This window comes from Falco biarmicus, chromosome 14, assembly GCF_023638135.1.
Source record: "Falco biarmicus isolate bFalBia1 chromosome 14, bFalBia1.pri, whole genome shotgun sequence".
NCBI classification, from domain to species: Eukaryota; Metazoa; Chordata; class Aves; order Falconiformes; family Falconidae; genus Falco; species Falco biarmicus.
This window is the reverse complement of record NC_079301.1, coordinates 14,642,720-14,669,248: the sequence shown is the minus strand read 5'-3', so window position 1 is coordinate 14,669,248 and position 26,529 is coordinate 14,642,720. Positions and strand designations below refer to the sequence as shown.

Genomic DNA, 26,529 nt, shown 5'->3' with positions numbered 1-26,529 from the left:
GAAATTATGCAGTCTTTATTCTATCAAAACCAAAATTAGGGACACCCTGAGGAAAGCTAGTTTAGAGACACTGAAATGAAGTATACTTTACAGAAGTATAGACCAAACTTGTAGAATTTCCTGTTGTTGAGATTATCCTCATGTGAGTAAATGTGCCAAGATAGATAATTTGGGATTAGTGTAAATCACAGTGACAAAGGAACAGTTACATGCATCTAGTATTTCAAGCATAAACTGATCATCTGCTAAGAGCAGAATGAATTTTCTTTTTAATATTCACTGCTGTACACCTCAAATCGTTATCTTATATCTTAAGGAAATCTACTAAATTCACTTTACCACTCATCACACAAAAGGCTGAACACATACACAAAAATTGAGAATTTCAGGGCCTTATTTAGGTTTCTATAAACTGTTTTGAAGTCTTCCAGTGAATGTTACAATATATGGGACAAAGTTTTTACAAACCAAGTAAACTAGTTTTCTGACAGATTTTCAACATATTTATTCACCTTTGGTAGTAGCACATGACTCTTGTGCTATTTACATTTCAATTAGAACTTTTAGACTTGAGATTTTACCTTGGAGATTTTTGCTTACATCAAGAAAAGCAAAAAATCCATTTATTTATGTGATGAGACACATGATACAAAACCTGCTATAAATTATACAGCGTAAAAAAAAAAGCTAAGACAACACAAAAAAATTTTGCCTGTATTTTCCCCAAAAAAACTAACCCTCACATAAACTGTAATTATGCAGTGGAAAAATACCAAAAGCCAATACCAAAAAAAGCATGAAAGCTCATAACATACTTGCAACTCTAAACAGATTCAACAGGTTCTTCAACTAACCATGCACATCTAGGAAGATGGAAATAGCTTAAAGCCAAAGAACATTTTAAAAAATAACCCTGTAAAAACTACAATGAGTTTAAATTCACGTCATCTATTAATTTCTCTTGTCATTATGGTGTTGTATAAAGGACTGGAATGACTCCATCTGGAACATTTTGAACAAGATATTGGAAATATCCAGGGGAAAAAAAGGATAATGAGAACAGTAGGAATTTCAGAAAATGGTAATAAGAAAAAACAGGTCTCAACAGTTAAAGCCTACCAGCCATAAAATACTTTCCAATACACAACATTCACGGAAGATGTATGTCAAGTGTACACAAAAAATGGCTTTCATAAAAGCTGAAGTGCATATTATCAGAAAAGAATCATCTGTGCTGCCCGGTGCAGTTACAGAATATTAACATTACATGCAAAGTTTTACCAATAAACACCTGTTATTCACAAAGTCACAGACCTGGACAAAAACAAACAAACAAACACAAACCTCTTTAATCTTACCTTTTGCTGTATGAAGTTCCTCTGCCTTTCTCAAGTAAAAAGAACAGCCCATCTCTCTTTCAGTGGAGTTCTGGCAGATCACATTTCTCTTTCCACCCTTGAGTTCCTGCAATTGTTAAAGTAATTTTGAAATATCTCATGGTTGAAAAATATGGTTCAATAGAGCATAGAAGAAGTTCTAAGTCACCGAAACTAGTATTCAATATCAGGACTTGACGTTGGTGATTGCTCTCTTTCCTGTTTGTAAATATTACTAATATTTCTTTTCCATCTTTCCCATTTTCCTCCTTTGTTCTCTTGCCTGTCTCTCCTTACTTGTACTGCAAACTCATTCCCTTTTATGAATGTTCTCTCCTCCCTGCTTGCTTTCTCTAAGATGCTGCATGCATGGAAAAGCTCCTCAAATACTTCTCATATTTGTAACCCTCAACAGATAGATACAGCTTTACAGGAAAGATAACTCTCCTCTGATTTCTATTTGGATACAGATGCATCCGCATTTTTAATCTTCTATATTCGCTGATATTCAAGCAAGACCAACTGTTTAACTTGCAGAAATGGAGGCAGGATTGCAACTGTTCCACTTGCTGCATCAATAGCCTTCTTCACTGCCTCTTTGCTATTTAGCACCAGGGTCTGCCTTAAAAAGGTCACTTTATTTGTCTGTGTTGGAAATGAACTCTGTTAAAACATGTCTTCACCAATGTAAAAATATGTATCGGTTATCTCATTAAAACTGAATAAATATAGTTAGACCATACATCTATTTTACCCCCCTTTACCAAATCATCCTTTTCCATATCTCTGATTTTTATTGTGTTCACTAAGCCTTCACATATTGCTCCCTGCTGCCAGGGGTGGCCTACCAGGGATCACAAGGAGACTAGCACAGATGAAACCTCTGTTGTCAAACAATCGCTGAGCTGTTCAAAATATTTGTACTACAAAGTCGAGAAACTGACATGAAATTGACATTTCAAATGGCAACAGTATATACATGAGATTCTCCTCAATTAGTGGGGTTGAATGAAAAGCCTCAGGAAACTCTCAGAGGAGCTATTGGCCAAAGCAAGCAGGGAGGTAAAAAAAACACCGAGTTTTTGTGTGCCAAAAGGCTTTTGGTTACTTGCAGAGGCGTGAGGTCCTCCGGACACCCCTCCAACTGCGGGCACAAGCGCCATGCTGCAGCGGGGCAGGACATGCTGGACACCTGCTGCTGCCATCGCGCTCCCAGGCCCCTCACGGTGGGCCCCGGCGGCCAGGCCACCGCCAGCGCTAAGGCCCACGAGCAGCCGCGGCTGGGGGACCCCCAGCTCCCTTCTCCCCTCAGCAGCCCCCACAACACACCCGCGGCCCCGCGCTCCTCCGGGAGGCCTTCGCCAGGCCGTAACGGCCATCCCCGCTCCGCCGCGGTGGGCTGAGCGTGAGGTAGCCGCCCTTTCCGCGGGATAACCAGCGGGCACACGGGGAAAACACGCATGGCCGGGCGCCGGCCTCGCTCCCTCAGCCGCGCAGCCGGGCGCGCAACGCGGCCGACGCTCCCCTCACGGCGCCGCGCGCGGGGGGGCGCAGCGCGGGAATCCGGCCCCCCGCCGCGCGCCGCCCACAAGCAGCGGCAGCAGCAGCGGCAGCGGGGCCGCCCGTCCCGTCGCCCCGCCCCGGCGGTCCCCGTCACCCACCTTCCCCCCGCGGCACCGGAGGGGGGACGGCAGCGCGCCGCGCCAGCGGAGGAACGTGTGCGGAGTTGGCAGCGCCAGGTAAGGGGCGGCCGCGGGCCCTGCGGGGCCTCCGGGCGTGCGGGGCGGCCTAGCGCTCGCCGTGGAGGCGACGGTGGCCGTGGAGGATCGCGTCCCTGGGGGGGCCGGCCCCGGGCTACTCGCGGAGCCGCCAGCTTTTAATCCCCCGGCTCCCGAGCGCGGTGCCGCGGTGAGGGCAGGCGGCGGTGACGGGGCGCCATCCCGCCTCCGGGCGGCCGCGGCTGTGCGGGCGGCCTGGGCCCCGGCCGGGCGGCAGCGCAGCGGGCTCGTCGCCAGGGCGGCTGCTCGGGCAGGTCGGTGGGTTTGCCGTGGTCACAGACGCGTTTGTGAAGACTCATGTCAGGTTTCTGTTTGTTTGCAGGAAATAAAGGGGTTCCGATGCCAGGAGAACGATGCGATTTGGTTGCCTTTCCTTCCGACAGCCCTATGCAGGATTAGTCCTAAACAAAGTCAAAACAGTAGAGACTCGCTGGCGTCCTTTGCTAGCAGGCTACAAGAACTGCACCATTGCCATTCATATCGCTGTTAAGGACTGGGAGGATGAAACGTGGAGAGCAATTCTATTGAATAGATTTGGAATGACACCACAACAAGTGCAAGATTTGCTGGATAAAGGGGAAAGATTTGGCAGAGGAGTTATTGCAGGTAAGCAACCTTGGATTGTAGTTTCGAAGCAGGCTTTCAATCGGCTAACAGTTAAATATGCACCTGCGTTACAGTTACGCTTATCATAACATTGCTTTAACACTTACTCTGAAGGAATGGTGCCCAAGTGGTGACTGGAGGGCTATTTCGATTCTCACTGTAAGCTGAGGTCAGTGAGGGAACTTGTAAATACAATTTGTTTTTATTCATTGTGTTGGAAATGTGAAGTATTTTTGACCTTTAGAATAAATAATTTTAGTCAGGCCTCAGTTTTTAAAATAAACTCACTCTACTAAAATGTTTAGTCCAACTCTAAAGTCTGTACAAGAAATAAAATTTGAGCTAACTCATCATGCAGTAAGATAGTATAACTATATAAGATAAAATAATAACTGCATATTATTTTGTTTCATGATAATAACTGTCAGTGCCAAATTTCTTGCATTTTGAGCTTAGGAACCCTTGCTGAAACTGTTTTTACAGTACTCAGTCAAGTGAAGTCATGGCATTGCAGTGTTTTGTATGTTTGACTATTAAATAAATCCTATTTTGGTTTAGCAAATGCTCCATTGCTCTTGTTACTTGAGCAATGAAGAAATCTGTTTCTGTAAGACAAAGTTAGTATGGTGTTCCTTTGCTTATCTTGTACTGAAATACAATGTATATTGCTGTACTGTATACTTACAAAGTTTTTATCCAGCACTTACTTTGTGCTCTTTCCTTGTACATGTCTTTTGTTACACCATCTGTCTTGCTTTCTCATTGGAATATTTTTAGCTATTCCTGTGCAACAAGTTTCTTCTATCAAATATACTGGAAAATTATTCTGGTTCTACAGTGCTGAACATTGTGAGGTACTAGGTAACATGCAGATTGTAACCTTGACATAAATTGTATGCCAAGTTGTGAAGTAGGTATCAAAGCTTCTTTGATCTTTAATGTTTTTAATTATTAAGCAATATAGAATTTCCATTTTGTGACAATAAAACGGTTCCAGAGAGCAGGAATTCCCAGATAGTTTAATGTTCTCAAAATGTTAGAATAGTGTCCTGATAAGAGCAGAGAGAGTTTTTTTTCATGAAACTGTTTCAAGGCCAAATATAACTCAGCTGCTACCAAAACTCCCATCTTCTTAGGTGCAGGCTTCTTTTAACAGCACTCTGTATCATTGAGTTGTGATTACTATTAACTGCGTGCGTGCTTCACCTGTTCTTCACCAACCTAAGTTCAGCCACATAGGCCATACTCTGCAGTGAATGACACTGATCTGAGGTGTGCATGCTTCATACTGTGTTATTCTGGCAACAAATCAGCCTTTTCTGTATGTCCTCTGCAAAAATTACTTTTGAAAAGCTTCTCTGTAAGAGATCAAACAGCCAACTAATTTTAATTTTATAATACAGGATTAATTGACATTGGAGAGACATCACTATATCCGGAAAACTTACCTCCTGAAAAGATTCTGGAGCTGGAAAACAAAGCTGTCCTCAGTAACCTAGAACAGAAATACTTGACTGTTGTTTCAAATCCAAGATGGCTCCTGGAACCGATTCCTGCCAGAGGGGGAAAAGGTGTGTGGCAGGTGGACATCCCTGAAGAACTGATCCCTTCAGAAGCCTAGGTGTTACCCCTCACTATTATTTTTCCTGCGTAAATGCAAACTTGTCATTCAGAAGTCAGCATCTTGAAACCCAGTGAGTTGTTTAGGATTCCCTTCCAAAACTAATTGTTTGAAATAACAAATACATTTGAAGAACTGCTCTTTTGAGGCAGAATAAGATGTAATTTTTATGACCATTACTGGAAATTATTGGTTTAACAGATTTTTCCTGTATAAATTAACTCAAAGTAAATGCCATTTTTTTAAATAAATGGTTGATGTATTACATGCTGATTTAAAATGTGAGCAAATACAACCATATTATATGATGCATGCATCTCTGATTACATGAGGAAGAAAGAGTTTGTAGGAACCTCCAGAGAAAAAAAAACCAACCATGCTGCCATCATCACTATGACATGTCTCTCAACCCCCTCCTACCTGTACATTTGTGGGACCACCGAGAAAGAAGTCAGCCAAGATCAGGCCAGTTCTAGGGGCAGCTCAGTGGCGAAGATTTGCTGTACAAGGTTTCTGTGCATGGTGCACATTATGTGCTGTAAATGTAAAACTTCCAGAAAGGACCAGATTTTCCTCAGTCACAGATAAATACATTAGCTGTGCGTATGATGGGGGGAGCAGTCTGCAGTATATAGCTCTATGACGTGACATGCCTTACTACAAAGGCCTTTGTTAGAAAGGTCCTTGTACAAAATCAAAGGAAGTATTATAATACTTCTCATTTAAAATGAAAAACATCAGTAAGGTTTGAAAAATCTAATATTGAATTACAGACAAGTATGAAGAGTAACAAATAGAAGTCACTAACTATGGCGCTTCTAGAGTTTTCAGAATTCACAGCCTACAGGCATAGGCATGGCCATATAAACCCAGGGTGGAACAACTGGCAGAGGCTTTGTATTCAGGTAGTTTATTGGAGGACTTTGAATGTGCATAGTCCAAGGGAACAGTCTCCTAAAGAAAGCTGTGGAAGGTACACCTAGCATGCCCCGGGTAGGGGGTCCAAGAGCATTGCCTGCAGGTCTGCCATTTGGACCACAGGTGCATGCCAGGCAGTGGCAGTATGGTAGAGTTTGGCCCGCAGGTGGCCCAGACAGAGCAGCAGCTTCTACCAGCACAGCTGGAGAGGTGGGAGGTGTGGTCCTGGGTGCAGAGCTGTGCATGTTCTCCTCTGGACCTGCTGTGAATGCACTGCTCTCCTCCTCAGAAGTGGTTTCCCATGCAAGCTCAACGCCTGGTTTTCTTTTCTGGCAGCATGCATGCAACTCTGTGTCTGGTGAAAATTCTGCTGGTGTTTGATTTTTCTGGACCAAAGCTTCACTTACACTTTTTTAGCAGGTGTAGAAAATGTCTTCTAAAATGTGGGTTGTAGTAGAAGCAAAACTAAAAAATGCAAAGGAAAAGAGTTGCCACCGTCTTGAGACCAGAAACTACAAAGATACAAGAACTGAGAATCTTAATTGCAAGAGAGAAATGTGGCTATTAAAAAGGACTATCGGGGCATTCTAAACCTGATATTCAGGCTGAATAAAATGGTGTGATAAGTAGTAACCAGTGGTTTTGCCACTTGATAGCAGAGAAGCACAGGATTTTCAAAAGCATACAAACTATTTCAGAAACCCAAAACCCATTACTTTTCAGCCACTTTAGCATGGAATGAACATATAGGTAACTATATGATGCTGACACGTACCTACTCAGCCTTCAGTAAATGCCACAAGAAAGTGTACATCTGGTACAACACCACACATAGCAAATACAGGGGGAAAAATCCCAATACAACGAGACCATCTTTTCATTTTATGTGTTCAAAGTAATTTGAAATAACTAACATACTTTATCAGCACTACTGTTCCTCAGAAACAAATGACAATCAGAACATTTGGTACCATCCTCATTTCATATGCAGTAAAGGCTTATTTCACTGGAACAGAAATCCATCCCACTAGAATATTCTGAGAGTTTGCACGCAGAGGATCCAACATACCTCCCTAGCTGTTTCTTCTGCTAGCAAGTCATTGTGTGAGCCATTTTAGAAAATGCCACAGCTTTCTGGTGAATCCATGCAGAGGGACACGATGAGTGAAGCTTTTCATGCTCTCACTTTCAAAAATGCTCAGGCATCCTCTCCTTGCTAGTACTTCCTCTGAACAATTCTTCGTGAATCACTACACACTTTCCGTTGTCACTCACCAAATGGACTCAAACTGACTGCTTTCAACAACATCCCAGTGGTTCTTTGGAAAGCTGAGGCACGTAGAGGCATTGCTTTTGCTACACCTCTCAGATGAATTCAGACACACTCCTGACCAGGGTTGCTTAGTCAAAGTTTGTAAAGAGCTTTCTTCTACCAGAGGTCCAAAGGCAGCACCACTAGCTGCTCCTTTGTCACATGCTAGACAAAGAGAAGTCATCAAGCCTGACAAATCAACTCCCTTGGCCAGAACAGAATCTCATGAAGTCTCCAATAAGGAAAGCTGTGTTGAAGTTATTTTTTTTAAACTTTTTCAAGTTTTTCAGCTGAACCCTAGCAGCTAGAATGTCCTGCCAGACAGCCAGCTGAAAGGAAGTGGCTAACTGAAAAACCCAAGGGAGAATTCTCAAAAATCACTGCGACACCCATGCTGCGCTGCCACGACATCACAGAGCAGTGTCCATTTCCTAGCAAAATTAAATAGCACTTACTGGTTTTCATTTACAGGTTTGTTTTTGGGTTTTTTTGACTCAAAAGCCAAAAAATAAAACTGCAACAAAATTCTAAGTGTAGGACAGGACAGGGCTGTGGCTTCAGCTCGTAGCTGGTCCACAGGGAGAAAGAGGAAGTTCTGCAGCATTAGGAATGAAAGTGCCACCTGTCTGGAGTTTTTCGGGCACTTGCCCTTCACACATGCAGAAATATCCATATATTCTTTGCTCTCATTGCCATGCTAACACTAAAGAAACACAACCCATGGTATTTAAGCTGCCTAAACTGTGCAGCTGCAAGGATGTGGGAATATCAGACACTGGAGCACCTCTGCTGTGAAGACAGGCTGGGAGAGCTGGGGTGGTTCAGCCTGGAGAAGAGAAGGCTCCAGGGAGACCTTAGAGCAGCCTGCCAGTACATAAAGGGGGCGATGAGAGAGCTGGGGAGGGGCTGTTTACAAGGGCCTGCAGTGATAGCACAAGGGGCAATGGCTTTAAACTGAAAGGGGGTAGATTTAGATGAGCTATGAGGAAGAAATTCTTCACTGTGGGGGCGGTGAGTGACTGGCACAGGTTGCCCAGAGCAGCTGTGGATGCCCCATCCCTGGCAGTGTTCAAGGCCAGGCTGGATGGGGCTTGGAGCAACCTGGGCTTGTGGGAGGGGTCCCTGCCCATGGCAGGGGAGTAGAACTAGTTGGTCTTTAAGGTCCCTTCCAACCCAAACCATTCTACGATCTGTTTTTATAGGCTGCTGGAATATAAGTTTTAAAGACTAAATGTCTCAAAAGCACATGGAAGTCATTCTTCAAACAAGAAAATGCTATACCAGTAAGTTCCTACCTTGAAAAGTTTAATCATTTACACCAACACAAAGTTGGTAATGAAGACCAAGCTATGATATTTATACCAGCTAACTTGACAGCTGTAAAACCTACAACTAATGTTTCTGGCATAGACTGCATGCACAATGCAAGAAGGAACAGCTTATTAAACAGCCAGTCTAATGGGAGAACAGTGTACATGCTGCTCAAGAAGCATTAAAACATGAGACTGGAAAAGCAACAAAAGCAACATTTAACTCCCAAGCCAGTGCAAAAATTGAAATACTTACATGAAAATTTACATAGCTAACTCAAAAACATCATGTAAGTTGCTATACATTCTACTTTCCCCCTCAAAAAGCTTTCCAGTTTTTCCCGAGAAGTGCAACACACCTGTGCCTCTGTGGTTAAGCCAATGATTGTGGCTGAACAGAAAAAGAACGGGTACTATGCTAAGGCATCCCCCCCAAAGCATTTAAAACAGACATGGAAATCAAACATATATTTAGGATCTAAAAGACACCTGGAATAGCATAGGCATTTCATACAGGGTTTTTAAAAAAATACTTTTAGATAATACTTACACTGTACACAACAAGACTTTTGGACAATATATTACACTGCTAAAATGTTCATATAAATACTATACAGGCAAGCATGCAACCAACCCATTAGGAAGGTTCACATATTAGACCACTATGTATCTCTGGAAAAGCTCTCAGATTATCTTCAAGATCTCTGATTTGTATAATCCAAGCCACTGATTCAGCAATACCTATTTTAAAGTAATTGGGACAAGGCATGAGATGAAATATATTTGTCTGCTGATTCCCAGTTCAAGTTTAATACGCTACTGTCATCTTAATCTGGCATATCAATGTTTAACTTGGGAGGTGGAATCACATATTTTCCAGGACTCTGTGTAATGACCACTCCAGTCTTTTTTCGAAACATTGGTGCAATTTTTGGTGGTTCAGGCAGTGGTGTTTCTTCTGTATCCTCATTATCCTCATGATGAAGATCATAAGAAATATTTCCATACTCTCGTAAGAATGGGAAAATTTCAAGCAGGAACTGGCAAAAGTCTTTGCGAATTCCAAACCACCCTAGAAAAAAAATGATAAAATACTAATTTCACATTACTGCAGAACAGAATGAAAATTTCTGTAGTCTGCCTACATAATCTTGTTTAAGTTCTCTTGATTGTTTGCATATGAATATAAAACTTGTTAGTGCTGCTTTTCAGTGCATTACTTAACACCTATCATAATATCATAGTTCAGTTTACATACAGATGTACAGAGAACATATACATGCATTTGTATGCCTCTGCACATGTCTGCACATGTGTGTATATCCGTACGTAGAAGTTACCAGCTATACTACCACAGCAAGAATACATTTCATTTCACATGTTAAGAAGTGTCAGTTCACATCAGTACACAGAGGAAGAAAACAAAAGACTCTGCACGTCAATTCAAAGCAATCAGTGCCACATGGGAATTACCAACCACATGTTGGTATTACCTGCGCTAGATTAGGAAACAATACACATTCTGTGTTTGTCATATACTTTGCTATATGCAAAGACTTGAAAGAGAACATTTAAGTAAGTGGCACTCATAATTCAGAGATGGCACAGATTAGCCAATACCAAAGGTCAGTGTTAAAAGGAACAGCCTGCCCAAGTCAATTCTTTCACACTGAACAAAAGCAAATTATTAAGCATTTGCCAGGAAATATCCCATACAATCCCATCTTTTTGCAGAGATTACACTTCATGGCCAACTGGTGTATTTTGCTTAGCACTTTGTAAAGGTGGATTTTCACACAAGCGTTCTGAGGCTCACTTTAGGGGAAGAGTCTTTTTAAAAAAATTACATAAATATTTATTAACCCTACAGAAGATAAAATGACACGTGGCTTTCCAAAAGACTCATTTGGCCATACATTTTCAAAGGCATGAAATTAAAAAAACCAACCAGTAACAATTTTCCATACAGTAACAATATAAAATGTATGGAGATAAGCTCAGTCATGACCAAAGAAAGAAACTCTCAATATACTTCACAATCACACCAAAACTGAAGTGAGTTTATATAACAAACATCACAGTTGTTTCCTTTCAAGTGTGAAAAATCCTAACACATTTTATTGTCTTGTCAACAAGGAACATAACTGCAATGTGGATGGCAAAAGCTACTCATCTGCACTGATTCAGTAATGTTAGATGGCTGAAAGTACGAACACTGCTGTCAGCAGTACTAGCTGTGGTGCAGATAAAGCCTAGTAAATCTACACTGGCCACTCAGGCAACTGAAGGTGCAAGTAAGCACAGAGTAACAGAGCACTATTTGGCCAAAAAGAAAAGAGAATACTAGTTCAGGCTACTAGGACAAATGCTAATTAAAAATAATACGTGCTACACTATTTCCAGAACCCAGAGTAGAAAGATCCAGTCACGTCCCGCAAGAATGAAACCCATGGAAATAAGGAAGGATAAAAGGCTAAAGTTACAACTAAATCCCATTGAGATTTCGAGTTGAGTTCAAGCAAAAGTTATGCTTTTATAAGTAAAAGAAAGCAAGACACACTATAAACACTGAAAACTTAGTAAAATCACCTGAAAACAACAGTAAGACATCTGAATGTTTTCATGAAAGAATTTACAAAAAAATCCCTTTTTGAAAATACAAGGCTTAAATGTATTTTAGTAAGATTTGAGTTTCAGTCTGTTTCTACAATTTTAAAATACTTACAGTGATTTCCTCCTTTTTGTCCAAATGTTGTTGCCATTAAAGTTATGAGTGAAAGCCAGAGAGGAACAAATATGGGTATAAAAGAAAAAGAATTATGCCCATCCAGTCTGTGCACTAGTAAGATCTAAATTGTAAAAAAAATTAGTGTCAGTTTAATTGCAACACCACTTTCATGCTTCTTAAAACATATGCTTATCTCAGATCTTTAAGTTCACACATCTGTGAAAACAGCCTCCACAGAAACATGTAGTTAGTTCCAATGAGATGTATATTTTGCTCAAAAAAAACCCCAAAACAACAAACCACTTTAAAGAAACAGAGAATTCTTGGTTTTCTTTCATATTTGTTGTTAATATTTTATTCCAAAACAAAAAGTAGTATTCTTATTTTTTTAAGTTCAAAGACAGACAGAGCAGCATTCATTACTCACTGAAAAAAGAACAAGATACATAAAACTCATGATGCTTTTTCCTACCTCAAATGTGAGCAGTGGAACTACAATTGTCATCCAGCTGACAGCCATCGTTATGTGTGTCCTCCTTTGCTCAGCAATCACATCCATAGAGCGCAAGAACAGAACAGACCATACAATGTAATAGAGCACTACTAGACACAGAAAGGACATCAAGATCCACAGTGGAACACAAACAACCTGAAAGAAGAAGAAATGAACTGCTTTTCCCCCTGACAGCAATACATTTTTATCAGTAACATTTGTTTCAGGTGTGGGATTTTTAAAGAAAAAAAGTTCACATATTAAATCTAAACAAGAAGAAGGATTTTAAGTGCAATGCTCTTTAATACAATCTCTACCAGAAAACCAGTGTGCACTGTTATGACCCGTATCAGCTCACTGGGGTTCCTCAGCTTTGTAAATGCCATCAAGCTGAAACAATTTAAAATTATCATAGAACAACTTGGGTTGGAAGGGACCTTAAAGGTCACCTAGTTCCAGCTCCCCTGCCATGGGCCACCAGCCCAGGTTGCTCCAAGCCCCATCCAGCCTGGCCTTGGACACTGCCAGGGATGGGGCACCCACAGCTGCTCTGGGCAACCTGTGCCAGTGCCTCACCACCCTCGCAGTAAAGAATTTCTTCCCAATACCTAATCCAAATCTCCCCTCTTTCAGTTTAAAGCCATTGCCCCTTGTCCTATCACTGCATGCCCTTATAAAAAGTCCCTTGTAAAAAGGATGGACTCCAGTCATACATTGACTGTTCACTATAGTAAATATCTTTAGGAAATTCAGCATTTAAACAAGGGTAAGAAGAAAACACTTGTTACATACAAGCCACGGCCATCTGATGATCTCATCTAGTCTGAGTGCAATAAATATGAACTGTAGAATATTGACTGAACACAAGATTTCGAGCTAGAAAAAGAAAATACATTAGTTAACTCTTAGCATGATAAAGCTGTTTCCAACATAAGCAAAGAATCTGTCAAAGGACTTTTCTGACTCCATGCTTATCACTGCAATATGGAACATCATCTGCATTTAAATTAGTTATCACTAAGCATCCCTAAATTTGAAGGCTGTGATCCCAATAGGGTAAATGTAGAGGCAGCTGCCTCTTGAAGAAAGGCTTTCCTGATATTAAAAAAAAAACAACCAAAAACCAACAAAACATAAAATAGAATCACTATCTGCAACACTTATTAGCATGATTACAGGAATAAGAAAAGCCTAACTGAACAGACTGGAAAAAAAAAAAAAGATTTAAAGTCCCAGCTCAACCTGGAGGGAAGGAAAAATACATAGAATAGTGGAAGATGACACCAGATTCAATCATTTACTGTATAATTCAGAGATCTTTTAAATTACACTAAAGACACTTGGGTTTTGAGGCAATACAATAAAGCAATACTTCCCATTAAAAATGTTAATGGAAGACTTATGCATGTCCTTCTTGCCACTATGAGAACTAACCCAAAATTATACTGGGGAAAAAAAAATCAAGTTTGTGTCTACTTGAACGAAGTAAAACAATGTAACACCAGCAGACCCAGCAAGAATCTGTTTCTAAAGTTTATGGGCAACCCTACATGGGTAGAAATTTCAAAGATCAGAGAATTATTATCTGAAAGGCTAAGTGAAGCTTGAATGTAAGTTAGAAACATCTTCCGTTTTAAAAAAAACCCATATAGTTATGTAAGGCATCTTTGAAATGTAATATTTCTCAGAAGACAGACAGTATGTGCTACTTTTCACTAGCATATGATTGTTAGTGTGTACTGTGATCTGTTTGAAAAATGCCTTTGAAACTCACAGTATAATGAGTTGAGTCAAAAATCCAACAGGCAGCAGGTACTGCCTACTTCAGAGACTGCACTGAAATCTTCACTGTTGAAGTACAGGTAGCTTTAATAACACTGGAAAATTACACTTAAAATAATTTTGTACCACTGGCTTTCTCAAAAGAATAGGCCAGCAAACCCCACACTCAAGCATAAGACCAAGCAACCTGAAAACTGCAGGAGTACATAAAGAGAAAAAAAATAAAAAAATTGGAGGATCTATTACTATAAATAATTTTTAGAACCAAGTTAACATTTGAGCTATATATGGCAAGTGCATGTACATTAGGAGTGGCTGGTCTCACAATTTAATGAATTAAATATGACTTAAATAAATGGTGCTTTGTTGACTATAAATATAGCACAACACACAAAAGAAAGCTTTTTCTGAGCCCCCATGATACACAGACAAAACACCAGTATGTACATACTTATCACCTAATCAGTTTCAGAATAGGAAGAAGCAGACAATATAATTCAGATTAAATAATTATGAAAATAATAGATTAACAACTACTTTGATTACTTATGCCAAAAATTAATATCCTGGATTAAAGACTGGCCCCTCTTATGTTTCTAGCAAATGAAACAAATAATGAAATCTTCCCAGACTAAAAAGAACAGTAAATAGAACAGCATTAAATGAAGATGACAAAATAGTGAAAATAAGAGTTGACAGTTAACTGCATTAAGTTATTTTCTTTGAGACAGCTGTTGCCTTTTAGGGGTGAGGGGGTTTCATATTTTTTTTCTGCTGGTACTTAGCAGCTGTGCAGTCAACTGCAAATCAATGGGTAATCAAGCATCATCCAGTAGAAGGCAAGTACTTCCACACAAATTTGACTTTTAGGAATGGTTAAACATGACTAGAACTCTGCAAAATGAAAGGCTATTGGCAACATTTTTAAATCAACAATTTAAAGTATCAGTTTACCAGCCATCCTAACGATCACCTGCCAAAAATGTTTCTCTCTAGAGATAAATTCAGCATATGATAACATTAGAAAAATATTCCCTTGAAATTAAAACAACTGAAAAAGCTGAACCTTATCTAAAAAATCTGATTTTTAATTGTCATGGAGTAGTTTGAGGTCATATAAAAAAATCCTTAAAAAGAACAATTCAATAAGAACTCTAAAGTTACTGCAAAATGCCACAACTGTGGGAAGATCTTGAGAATCCTTGTGAAGTTCTTCCCAAATCAAAAGGAGTGAGTTCGGCAAGAAGACAGAGGAAGAAAATAAAATCCTACCTGTTTATGTCTACCATCTGCATTCCCAAATTAAAGTTTAAGCACACAGACTGAGATAGTAAGAAGTTTTCAACTCTAATTATCTAGGGCTCTGGAAGTTCAGTTCTCCTAGGAACAGTTCTTACTATCAGTAGAATTTTCTTAAGAACCCTCCATTTTAGTGTCTAGTATTAGTCCATATCGCAGAGTTTGTGGTGAGTTCTTTTAACACACAATAAGAAAAAAAGGCAGGTTTAAAACATGCTGCAATTTGGTAGTTGAAAAAACTAGAAAAATTATGTTCTTCCCGATCCTGATTTTTCATGCACATTTGCAGGTCAGTGCAAACAATTAATTCAATTGATGCAGTCATCCATATCATGCTTTACGGAGAGATTAACTGTAACGGAACTGATAGAGTTTCACATTTCCACAAGTTTTACACATAACAAAGCGTTACCTCCAGGGACCTGTCATGTCGGAATCCCCACACACAAGCTGCAACTGACACTGGAGATACAAAGAATAATGGCATGAAGACCAGAAGCCAGAAATGGGTTCCTCTTTCAATCCTGTCACACACCAGAACTTCAAACATCAGCAGTAGCAGGTGGATGCCTACTGCAATTAACATAGCTTTGAACTCCACACAGGTTTCTCCTTCTGCTCTAATGAGAGGATAAGGAAGCATTCAGTTTACGTGTCAATAAAAGAGCACACTATCCTGCAAACGTCCCAAGACACTTTGTTAAAAATCATTATGTTTCAGGTATTAACACTTGTTTTTAATAAATATACACATTATGCCCAAATAGCCACTATTGAACTACACTCTTGATGACGTAACAGGATTTCATGCCCATAAAGCTGCACATTTAAAGTATTTTACCCAACTTCGAAAAAAATAAAAAGGAATTTACAGAATTTATTCCCACAAACATCTTACTTTGCAAATGTTACACATTTACCTATATTAGTGTATTATACTACTTGAATTTTTCTTATAAAACTGAAACTAAAGCCTGACAAAGTTCTCAGTGCTGACAGCATGTTCAAGAATCGATGAATATTCATACGTATGTTCACTAAGGTTATAGGCGCACCAAGGAGAAAAAATAAAATAAAATCAATATTCTTCAGGCTGATCTATACATTTCAGGAAACCGACTTAGAAAATAATCTAGTTATATACAGTAGATTCCTAGTGCATATGAAGATACATATTTCTCTATGGCTTATACTGAAGCAAAGAATTCCTAGCATTCTAACAGAAAAGTGGGAAAAGTCACTCCATGGAAGTTTTAGCTTCCCACAGACAGCAGTGTTGAAGCTTGCGATAAACTAGGAGTAAGACCTCCCTAGCTGAATAAAGCTGTTTGCATACACCGTAGGTTATGGTAATTATTTAAAATACACTGAAAACAAACCTTCTGGATACTCTATCTTATGTTGTTAAAAAAATATTTATGAATTTGATACAGTATGGGAAACATATTATGTTCCCTCCGTTTTGCAAAATAATTAACCTCAACTTACCGATACTGTGGGTTTCGGGCCCACACTCCTGTTCCCACCGAGGCACCAATAATCACCATTAACTTCCACAGCCATATTGGAGCAAATACAGCCCAGTAACTCCATTGAATTTTGTCATCCAGCCGTAGAGAGAGCAACACAGAAAAAAGCAGCAGGCAGGCATAAATAAGGAATTTACTATTAAACAAAACAAAAGAAAAGTCAGAAATTGAAGCAGGCAATACAAACTCTGTAAAGAACAAGAAAATCAGTCATAGCTGAAATTTAATCAGAAAACGTCTGTCAAACTTCTTTGCAAAGAATCAAATCAGTTCTGAAGAGTCAAATATTTCATCATAAATATAGCATAAGTCATCTCTTTCACTTATAAAACCATTGCTTCAAGGGAACACTTCAAAAGCATTCTTGTATGACAAACTTAATGAATGGACATCTATAAATAGTTCCCTCCCACAAGGATCCAGTCAGGAGCTGTATTATTAGAGGCTCAGAAATATACCAGTTGTACATGTTTTTAGATGTGTTCTTTCATACAAATCAAATGAGATAGTTTTGAATGTCAAAACCTAAGTTACATAATTCATGTAATTTTATCCACACTAATTTTAACTAAAGATTAAAAAATATAGCATACTGTAATAAGGCAGACTCCAGAGATTTTTTTTAAGATTATTTTTATATTCTATTTTAAAAAGCAACACTATATGGGAAAAAAAGGTTAAACTTTTAAGTTACTGATTAGGGAGTGAAGTTTTTAACTGGAATAGGGAGGATGGTGCTTACAAGTTTAATATAGTTATGTTGATACATTTTATCATCTAGTCAACCTAAGTATGAGTAAATGTATCTGCAACACTTGAGAGCAGTGGCACAGCAACTGTACCACCACAAATCAGACACAATAATTACATAGTACTTCATTTCCTCTCCTGTGAACACAGGCTGCGAGAGTTGGGGTTGTTCAACCTAGAGAAGGCTCCGCGGAGACCTTATAGAAGCTTCTCAATGCTTATAGAGGGCTTATAAGAAAGGGGACAGACATTTTAGAAGGGCCTGCAGCAACAGGAAATGGGTAATTGTTTTAGACTAAAAGAGGGTAGATTTAGATGAGCTATTAGGAAGAAATTCTTCACTGACAGGGTGGTGAGACACTGGCACGGGTTGCCCAGAGCAGCTGTGGGTGCCCCATCCCTGGCAGTGTCCAAGGCCAGGCTGGATGGGGCTTGGAGCAACCTGGGCTGGGGGGAGGGGTCCCTGCCCATGGCAGGGGGCTGGAACTAGATGGTCTTTAAAATCCTTTCCAACCCAAACCATTTTACATTTCTATTATCATCTCCCCACATTACAGGAATGGAAAAAGCCCCCCACCCATTCACTGGAGGCTCACAGACTGTTTTATAAAACACGTAATTAGGCTTCAATACCACTTCAGTGAAGTAATTACATGTATTTTAAAACACCGATAACCTAAGGAACAGAGTAAAGCAGCAATAGTCAGGAATACTACACCCTTTCTCCAACAGCACAACAAACTACTCACTTTCACTCTCATCAAATGCAAAACATTAATTGGATCAGCACTGCCTTGTTTAGATATCAAGCTGCTTTGTCTCTATCCTGAACAAGTGTCTAGCTGCTCCTTTAAAATGAAAGTGCAGTTTATTGTGTCAGCATCTCCTTGCATGTTTGATGAAACTACCTCAGGATGGGATGATACAAAACAATCTCTCTTCGTAGCAACAGATATCCCTAAGCTTCCTAAGGTATTCATACTTTTGCCAACATTCAATATTTGTTTAATTTGTAGTTTCCCTGGCTCTTCCATAAACACAGGGGTAAAATGCCACATAGTAAAATACCACTGCTCCCTGAGCATTCCAGTAAACATCAAAACATTCAAGATTAAGCTATCTGCACAAGTGCAGCATTCAGTTTGCTCATTCATCATGTAGAGACCATCCAAATCAGCTGCAAGCATCGCTTAGCAATAACAAAACTTTATAAGCTTCTGGAACTTCTGTTGCTACTTTTCCATGACTTCCAACCACGCACATGGAAACTGTTTATTTCAGCCTCTCTGCAACAATGCATTTCCTGAAGCACTGCTTGCCCTTCTGTTTGTCTAAACAACCGATTGAACACAGCTTTTTGTAATTGCAGTCATGTAAGGCTTCTTTCAAGAGCAAGACTTTTCCAGGACTCTCAGTACTTCATGTCACCCCGCACAAGTTACTTGCAGGCCTTTATTTGGTGGTCTTAAAAAGCCTGGTAACTGCAAAGCCGGTGGAATCGAACTCATTTGCTCAGCTTCCTTAAAAGCTCCAGTATCCGTACTTGCTCGGCAAGACGGCAGAAGCCCAAGTTGGAGTGACTGTTGCCTTGTTCATTTTAGGAGAGCCCAGAGCTCGCTCTGAACAAAGGCGGCCCATCAGTATCTTTAAGCACGGTGCCTTCGCACCTGCAAAACCTGAGCCGTTACCGTATGTCAGACGCCGGTTCTAGAGCACGAGGTTGCTCAGCTTTCTAGCAGAAAGCTTCATACCCCGGCTCATCCGGTTGAAACGTTCAAAAATCTGACGGAGACTTTGGAGGAACGTAGGAAAGTTACATAGTAAAACGGAAGAGCAAAGGAGCGGGACGTGGCCTGCCGCCCCGGTGAGGGCCGCCCGCGCTTGCAGCCGCCCCGGGCACGGCAGGGAGCAGGGACCGACCGACCGCCCCGCCGCTCCGGGCCACACGCACCGGCGCCCTCCGCCGGGACCGCGCTGCCGAGGCCGGTCCCCGCCCCGGCCGACCCACCGCGCCGCGGCCCCGCAGCGAGCGGCTGTGCCGGGCCTGGCGCTGCTTCCCCACCGGCCTCAGCCCGGGCCGCTCCGCGCCGCCGCTTCCGGACGCGCTCCGCCCGCCGAGCGTAGCGCTCCGCCGCGGCCGGGCCAGGTGCCGCTCCGCCACCGCGCACAGCCCAACAACGGCCACCGAGCGGACCCCGCGCAAGCGGCGCGGCCCGGGGCCGCCCGTTCAGCGCCCTCACCTGGGGTTGAAATCTTGGAACAGGCCGCGCAGGTTCATCGCGGCGCGACCCTCCGCCCCCGCCGCACTCTACCAGGCGCGCATAGCGCGGCCGCCGCCACCGGAGCCGGGCCTGGCCTCGCCACCGCTCCGCCCCCGCCGGAACCGGGCAGCCCCGCGCATGCGCGCCGCCCGCCAGGCCGCGAGGCGCCGTTCCCCCGCCGGGCAGCGGGCCGCCGCACCGGGCCCACGGGCGCGCGCTGACACGCCGCGCGTGCGCGCGTCGCAGGGCGGAAGCGCCGGCAGCGGCCGGGCCGGGCCGGGGGGAGGCGGGGGGCGCCCGTCCCCTGTTTGGGACCCTGCCCGGGCCCGGCAGGCCGTTCCCCACCGGGAGAAGGGAGGGGTCGGGGGCGCCGTGGCCGTGGGGGCATGTCGCGGTGTGCGTATGGTGCTTAGGGAACAGCTCTGCGGAAAGTTGTCACAATCCAGCACTCGCTGAGAAACTTTTAAAGTATATATTAAAAAATAAAAAGCAAGTTGGCTTCATTTTGGGAAATCAGCATGGCCTGTTTCAGCTTACACCTAAAAAAGTTTTTTTATGGACTAGCACAATTCCACAGCTGTTACTGGAGAAAAAAAACAAAAACAAACAAAAAAACCCCAAAAACTTAACCCATACAGTTTGTCAGAGTGCACGGTGAAGAATGGTGTTTCCATCCAGTTCCTTCAGTGGAGCTGAATTTGCGTTGACTCGCTTTGTGTTCCGGCTGTCAGAGCCTGGCTGGGGGGGGACAGGCCCGTGGGCAATGGCACACAGCCGGGAGGAGCGGCTCATACCCCAGAGGCTGCGCTGCCATTCAGCAAGGCCTGGACAGGAACCTCATGAAGTTCCACAAAGGCCAGTGTAAAGTCCTGCACCTGGGGAGGGACAGCCCCATGTACCAGTAAGGCCAGGTGTTGACCTGCCGGGAGGCAGCTCTGCTGAGAAGGACCTGGGAGTCCTGGTGGTCCGCAAGTTGCCCATGGGCCAGCAGTGTGCCTGTGTGGCCACAAAGGCCCATGGGACCCTGTGGAACATTGGGAGGTGCATGGCCAGCAGGCCTAGGGAGGTGGTCCTGCCCCTCTGCTCTGCCCTGGTGAGGCCACATCCGGAGTGCTGGGTCCAGTTCTGGGCTCCCCAGTTCAAGAGGGCCAGGGAACTACTGGAGAGGGTCCAGTGGAGGGCTGCAAAGACAATGAGGGGGCTGGAGCATCTTCCTTGTGAGGGGAGGCTGAGGGAGCTGGGCCTGGGTACCCTGGAGAAGGGAAGGCCGAGAGGTGATCTGTCACAGCACTATAAAAACTAGCCGGCTGCAACAAGGCTTTTACCACCCCATGCCAGGTTAACTTCAATGAGTAATTCCCACACCTTTGCCCCAGCACAGCCACCAGTCCCCCACAAGGTTTCAAAAGTTCATCTACTGCCCTTGCTGTTTCTTCATCCTCTTCAGGCCAGATCCACCCTATTTCTTGCCCCATCCAGGATGCTTGCTCCCCTCCCTCTGCTTTTTCCAGGTTTCTCTTCCTCCCCTTAGAGGTATTTAACTACTTAGCAGAAACCAGCCACAGCTGCACCTTATCCACGTCAGCCCCTGAAGCAAGCCCACAGCTGTACATTATCAATGTTAATTAACCCAGCTTTGTTGCTCTACAATTCCTCTAATTCATCTTTTTTTCTTTTTTCTTTTTTTCTTTTTTCTTTTCCTTCTTATTTCATACCTTATGTATTTAACAATTATCACAACTTTTTCACAAATAAAATTTTCATACAGTCCAACTTGTCCCTGAACTCTTTTCTTTTTTTTCTTAACAAGGATCTCATCAATGTCTACAAATATCTTAAGGGCAAGTGTCAAGAGGATGAGGCCGGGCAGTTTTCAGTAGTGCCAAGCAACAGGACAAGGGGCAGTGGGCACAAACTGCAACAAGAGAAGTTCCATCTGGATACGAGGAAGGACTTCTTTACTTGGAGGGTGACAGAGCCCTGGGACAGGCTTCCCAGAGAGGTTATGGAGTCTCTATCTCTGTAGACATTTAAAACCTACCTGGACACGACTCTCTGCAACCTGCTGTAGAGCAGGGGGTTGGACTAGATGATCTCCAGGGATTCCTTCCAACCCTAACCAATCTGTGATTCTGTAATCAAACTCAAGTCAATGAGCTTGACTGTAACAAAGGTTATGAAATTATATAGCAGATTATGTGATGACTCTACATCAGGACAGATTATCTGATGACTCTTTCTGAACAGAAAATCCCCATAGCTCCTCACTAATCAAGATTACATTGCAAGTGCAATGCTAATAAAAGAAGAAAATCAATCATATCTTAAGGTCTAGCTTCTGCAGAAAGATGAAAAAAGGACTGACAAATGGTCTAAGTCTTCATCTAGTGCTAATGGGACTGGTAATTTACACAAGCTAAGAATCTAGGATTACACCCAATGTGATTTATTAAATGCCATAGCTACTTGTAGACCTTACGAGTATTCATTTGCTAATGCATAGCTACTCAAAGATATGATTCATTTGGAGATATTCACTGGAAAACAGTAGATACAATTTTAGCTCTGTTGGCAACAGCACAAGCAGCTGACAGACTTCCACGCCAGGAGCTTTCTGCCCAATATATTCAACTGGTCAGGCAAGGGTATGTCAAAGGCTACATGAACGGACATGCCAGCACGAGTAATGGCAGTGGGGAGGGTGTGTGAGGAGATTGGTAAGAAATCAGGATGACAGAGAAGCATGAGAACATAATGAAAGAAAAGAGAAGGAAAGGAAAGGATGAGGGCTAGGGAGCCTCCAGAGACCGATTAGATGAAAAGTGCTCATGTGATAGGACCTGTGGCAAAGCTTCTAAGGAATGAAAGATTTACCAGGCTTAAAAAATTGGAAACTGGAACCTTGTTTTTCATTCTGCTTTTTCAAAAGTTGAGCATTGATGGTTTGGAAAAGACAACAACTATGCATAGTGGTCTCTTCTCCCAGGTAACAAGCGATAGGACAAGAGGAAATGGCCTCAAGTTGCACCAAGGGAGGTTTACATTGGGTATTAGGAAAAATGGCTACACTGAAAGGGTGGTTAAGCACTGGAACAGGCTGCCCAGGGGGTTGGGTCACCATCCCTGGAGGTATTTGAAAGACATGTAGATAACACATAATTAGGGACATGGTTTAGTGGTAGACTTGGCAGTGCCAGGTTAACAGCTGGAATCAATGATCTTAAAAGTTTTTTCCAACCTCAATGATCCTATGATTCTATGTAGCTATCCAAGATAAAATATATCTATTGCAATGCATAAAGAAGCTACTAGACAAGACAGTACCTGTAAGCATTATCCTCAGCCAGATGCAATCATAAAAAAAAAAAATAATAATACTAAAAAGGAATTATCTTAACTTGAAACCTATTAATAATTCAGAAGGCTAATAAAGCAGCATGCCATTTCTGAGAATATGCATGAAGGTCTGTAGGAGTAAATCAAGAAAGATTTCTTCTGCAGTTACAATGTTTGGCTGACTGCCCAGGCAGCAAAATAGTTTCTGCAAGGGACAAAGAACTAGGAAAGAAATCCCTAGTTCCAGAAAACATGATAGAGATGAAGCTAAAAAACCAAGGAGGTAACTAGACAGAAAGTAAACAGCTCTTTGCTGATGGAGCCAGCATGCAGATGCCACAGCTGAGAAAACTTCCACTCATTTAATCTACTTTTTCCCCTAAAGAAACATATAGCAAATTTAGCCCCCTAAAAGATAGTAGACTTTTCCCCCTTCTCTTCTCTGGAGGAAAAGTTAAGACCTGGCTGCTGTTAGATCTGACAAACACAGTGGGTGACATTTTTCTGCCTGTAAAATAACTTGTTCTCTCTGCAAGCAACAAAGCTGTGCAGGGGGCATGCAGCAGGTGCAGGAAAGATGGTGGAAGGAAGGACTTGGCAGGCAGGGCTGGGATTGAACAGGAGCCCCAGAGGTCTCCCTGGGGTGCGACCATGCGTGTGTGTGGCACACATCCACATGTACAGGAGTGCCTCCTGCTGCGTCCCAGCTTCCCACCCTCACCCAGGGACGTACGGCCCGTGGTGTCCCTGATGACAAAGGCTGTCTTCCTTGCACTCCTCCTTTTCACCATCCTGCTCATCCTTCATGTGATCCTCTGTTCCATTTGTAGGGATAGAGACAACAACAACTGTGGGTGCAGGCGAGCGGTGCTGGGAGGCTGGAGCCAGTGCCCAGCCCAGAGCGGACAGGTACTGGGTGCCAGGGTGTGTGTGTTTGTGTGCAGGTGTGTGCACACCCCCAGGGAAATCGCTGTCTCACGCTGCCTGCATTTGCAGCTGGTAACCCGTAGTAAGTGGTGTTTCTACTCAGAGCCAAATGAGTTTTGTTTCCTTCTGCCTGACTGGGGAGTTTCTTTAAGTGGCTTTTAGCTTGCTCAGATGGTCATTTTTGGTTTTGGTTTTTTTTGTTGTTTTTTTTTTTTAAAGACATTTTATTTGCATCTGGGAAGTTTTATACAGTGTGCTAACTTTTGTTTGCAGGACTGCTGTGGGATTTCAGACCCAGGAGAGACAGTACAAAGCAATTTGAGATGTGGCTAGTGCAGGATACATGCTTTTTTTGGTTCTGCCTCGTAAAATGAAAACCAAAATGATGTGGTATGCAGACAGAAGGCTCTGATGTCACCTCCATCCAGCAGTTCACCTTCAGGTAAATCTCACAGCATAGAAATGAAAATTATTTATTTTCCTCATCTCAGCAGTTAATCCACATGTTCCTTCACAATGCGATCCAAAAGTTTATAGTGCTGCAAGAAAACAGCTGATATTTTATAGTAAAAGCTCTATATTAGAGTCAGTAATGAGAAAATAACAGCAACACCTTTGACCCCTAGATAAGTTAAACAACCTGCCTTTTGATTCTAACAATTCCTTTGAGATTTAGGATCATATGCTTGCCCTTTTTCTGTCTCATAGGAGATACGATATTAAAAGAGAGAGATTTTTGTCGTAATTGTTATATCCTAATTTTTTACCCCTTAAATTGGATGCTGAAGCTGTGACTTTCATGTAACCTGAAACCGTTACTATGTCATTAGCCATGACTAAATTCCAATTAAATTTGTGGTTAAGCTCAGGTGACATACTTTTGTACTGTTACCTCAGGAAAGCTAGGGCTAAATTTTTGGCTTGAAGTCAAGTAACTGGCAATGGGGATATTTAGGAGCTTTCTTAGACCTTTTGGTGGTCTCAGGTTTCTTGATTGCTATGGCTAGATACTACACTTGTGAGGGTGATGTTGAGGAGAGCTGGGCAGTAAAGAAAAACCAAGGTGTTGTCTGAACTTAAAGATTTATAATATTTCTCCATTTACATTTTATGGTGATTTAGGAGTGGGAGGAGGAATATGGGGAGGGGATGAAAGAAGGAACAAGTCATCTGCTTTCTGTTAAGACTTCCTGTCTTCTGCTGGCTGAGGCTTGAACACTAGGGACTGAACTGAATCCCCTGAGATAGTTTATGTTGGAGGCCAAACAGACATTTCGTTTTCATTCCATATATCTCGTTCCTCAAATTAGTTCAAAGTCATATAGAGTGTCTATTTTATAGTCACTGCCATTACTGCTTTCATAGACCATCTACTTGTATTCTTATTCTGCTTGAAAAACATAAACCAGGAGGTTCCCTGTCCTTGACTGGCCAGAGTTAAGTGAAGGAAACAAAACTTGAATCATCCTTCTAATTTGTCAAGCTTGCTTTTCTGTTGACAGTCAGCCTTGACTCCTAACATACCTTATAATTCATATGTCCTGTTTGCTTTACAGACTTCTCAAAGTGTCACTGTTAGATGACTGGAAAATGGTAACATTTAAAGGGAGGACAGCAGTTTGGTGATAATTGACTTGTGTGTCTGACAGCATAGCCATGAACTGTTTCTAAGATCATCTTTCATGGTCTATGACAAAACATCAAATTGCTTACAAAAACAAATCTCCAGGTTTGAAAATCCCCATGTAAATTTCTGTTGATTTTACTGTAGGCCTTACCCTTAACATTTATTCACTGAATAAACAAAGTTTGACCGGTAATTCACAAAGAAGAGATTGGCCAATAAATATAAAATCTTTAGACCAGCCTGTAATTTTGCACAGTCAAAAGCAGAAATGATCTAGTATCTACACAGATGTTACTGTCATTGGCATTACACACAGATGCTTAGTTTTGAAATTAGGATCTTCAGTTTCAATCAAGATTTCAATAATTTCTGCAAGAATATTGTATCGTGTCCTCTTTGGGAAGTTAGTTTAAGGACAAAGGCTTTAAATCATTATATATGCATCTCCCTGTTGGATGTTGTGCCCCTAAATTAGTATTCTCCAGCCTGAAAACCATTTGTAGAGGAGGAGGAGGAGTTCAGCAAGTTGCTGTTTATATTAATGTCAGCTAGGACTGTAATGTGAAACAAATTATCCTACTAAAATACTATGAATTTCATAAGCTGTCCTGCCAGTGGGATGCTAGAAAATGCATTGTTGTGCGGCTGTTTGACCAGAGCAGGATTTAACACAATGTTTTGACATCACCTGCAAAAGATGTGTCTGGTTTAATTATGTATGCTTTACTTTTCCATCTTAAACTGTTCAGCTAGTTTTACTCATTACTTGTCTTCCTGTTGAGCGGAAGCTCATTTAAAAATGTCATGTTCCATGCCCCTTTCTTATGTAATATTTTCCCTGCCTCGCCACAGCTTCAAAGTTATCCATTTTTTATG

At 42.0% G+C, this 26,529-nt stretch overlaps 2 protein-coding genes across 2 annotated transcripts; one reads left to right on the top strand and one right to left on the bottom strand.

The window, feature by feature from the left end:
* Positions 1 to 2,953: 2,953 nt before the first annotated feature.
* On the top strand, positions 2,954 to 5,628 carry LOC130158751 (protein EOLA1-like). The gene is made up of 3 exons (XM_056359730.1): positions 2,954 to 3,115; positions 3,477 to 3,760; positions 5,164 to 5,628. The coding sequence occupies exons 2-3, from the start codon at positions 3,508 to 3,510 to the stop codon at positions 5,379 to 5,381; spliced, it is 471 nt and encodes a 156-aa protein (XP_056215705.1). The 5' UTR covers positions 2,954 to 3,115; positions 3,477 to 3,507; the 3' UTR covers positions 5,382 to 5,628.
* A 2,627-nt stretch (positions 5,629 to 8,255) lies between these two features.
* TMEM185A (transmembrane protein 185A) lies at positions 8,256 to 19,973 on the bottom strand. The gene is made up of 7 exons (XM_056359729.1): positions 19,743 to 19,973; positions 16,712 to 16,888; positions 15,636 to 15,843; positions 12,935 to 13,018; positions 12,122 to 12,298; positions 11,647 to 11,770; positions 8,256 to 9,993 (listed from the first exon to the last, which is right to left on the bottom strand). Exons 1-7 carry the CDS (start codon positions 19,778 to 19,780, stop codon positions 9,749 to 9,751), a joined length of 1,053 nt encoding a protein of 350 aa, XP_056215704.1. The 5' UTR covers positions 19,781 to 19,973; the 3' UTR covers positions 8,256 to 9,748.
* Positions 19,974 to 26,529: the final 6,556 nt, after the last annotated feature.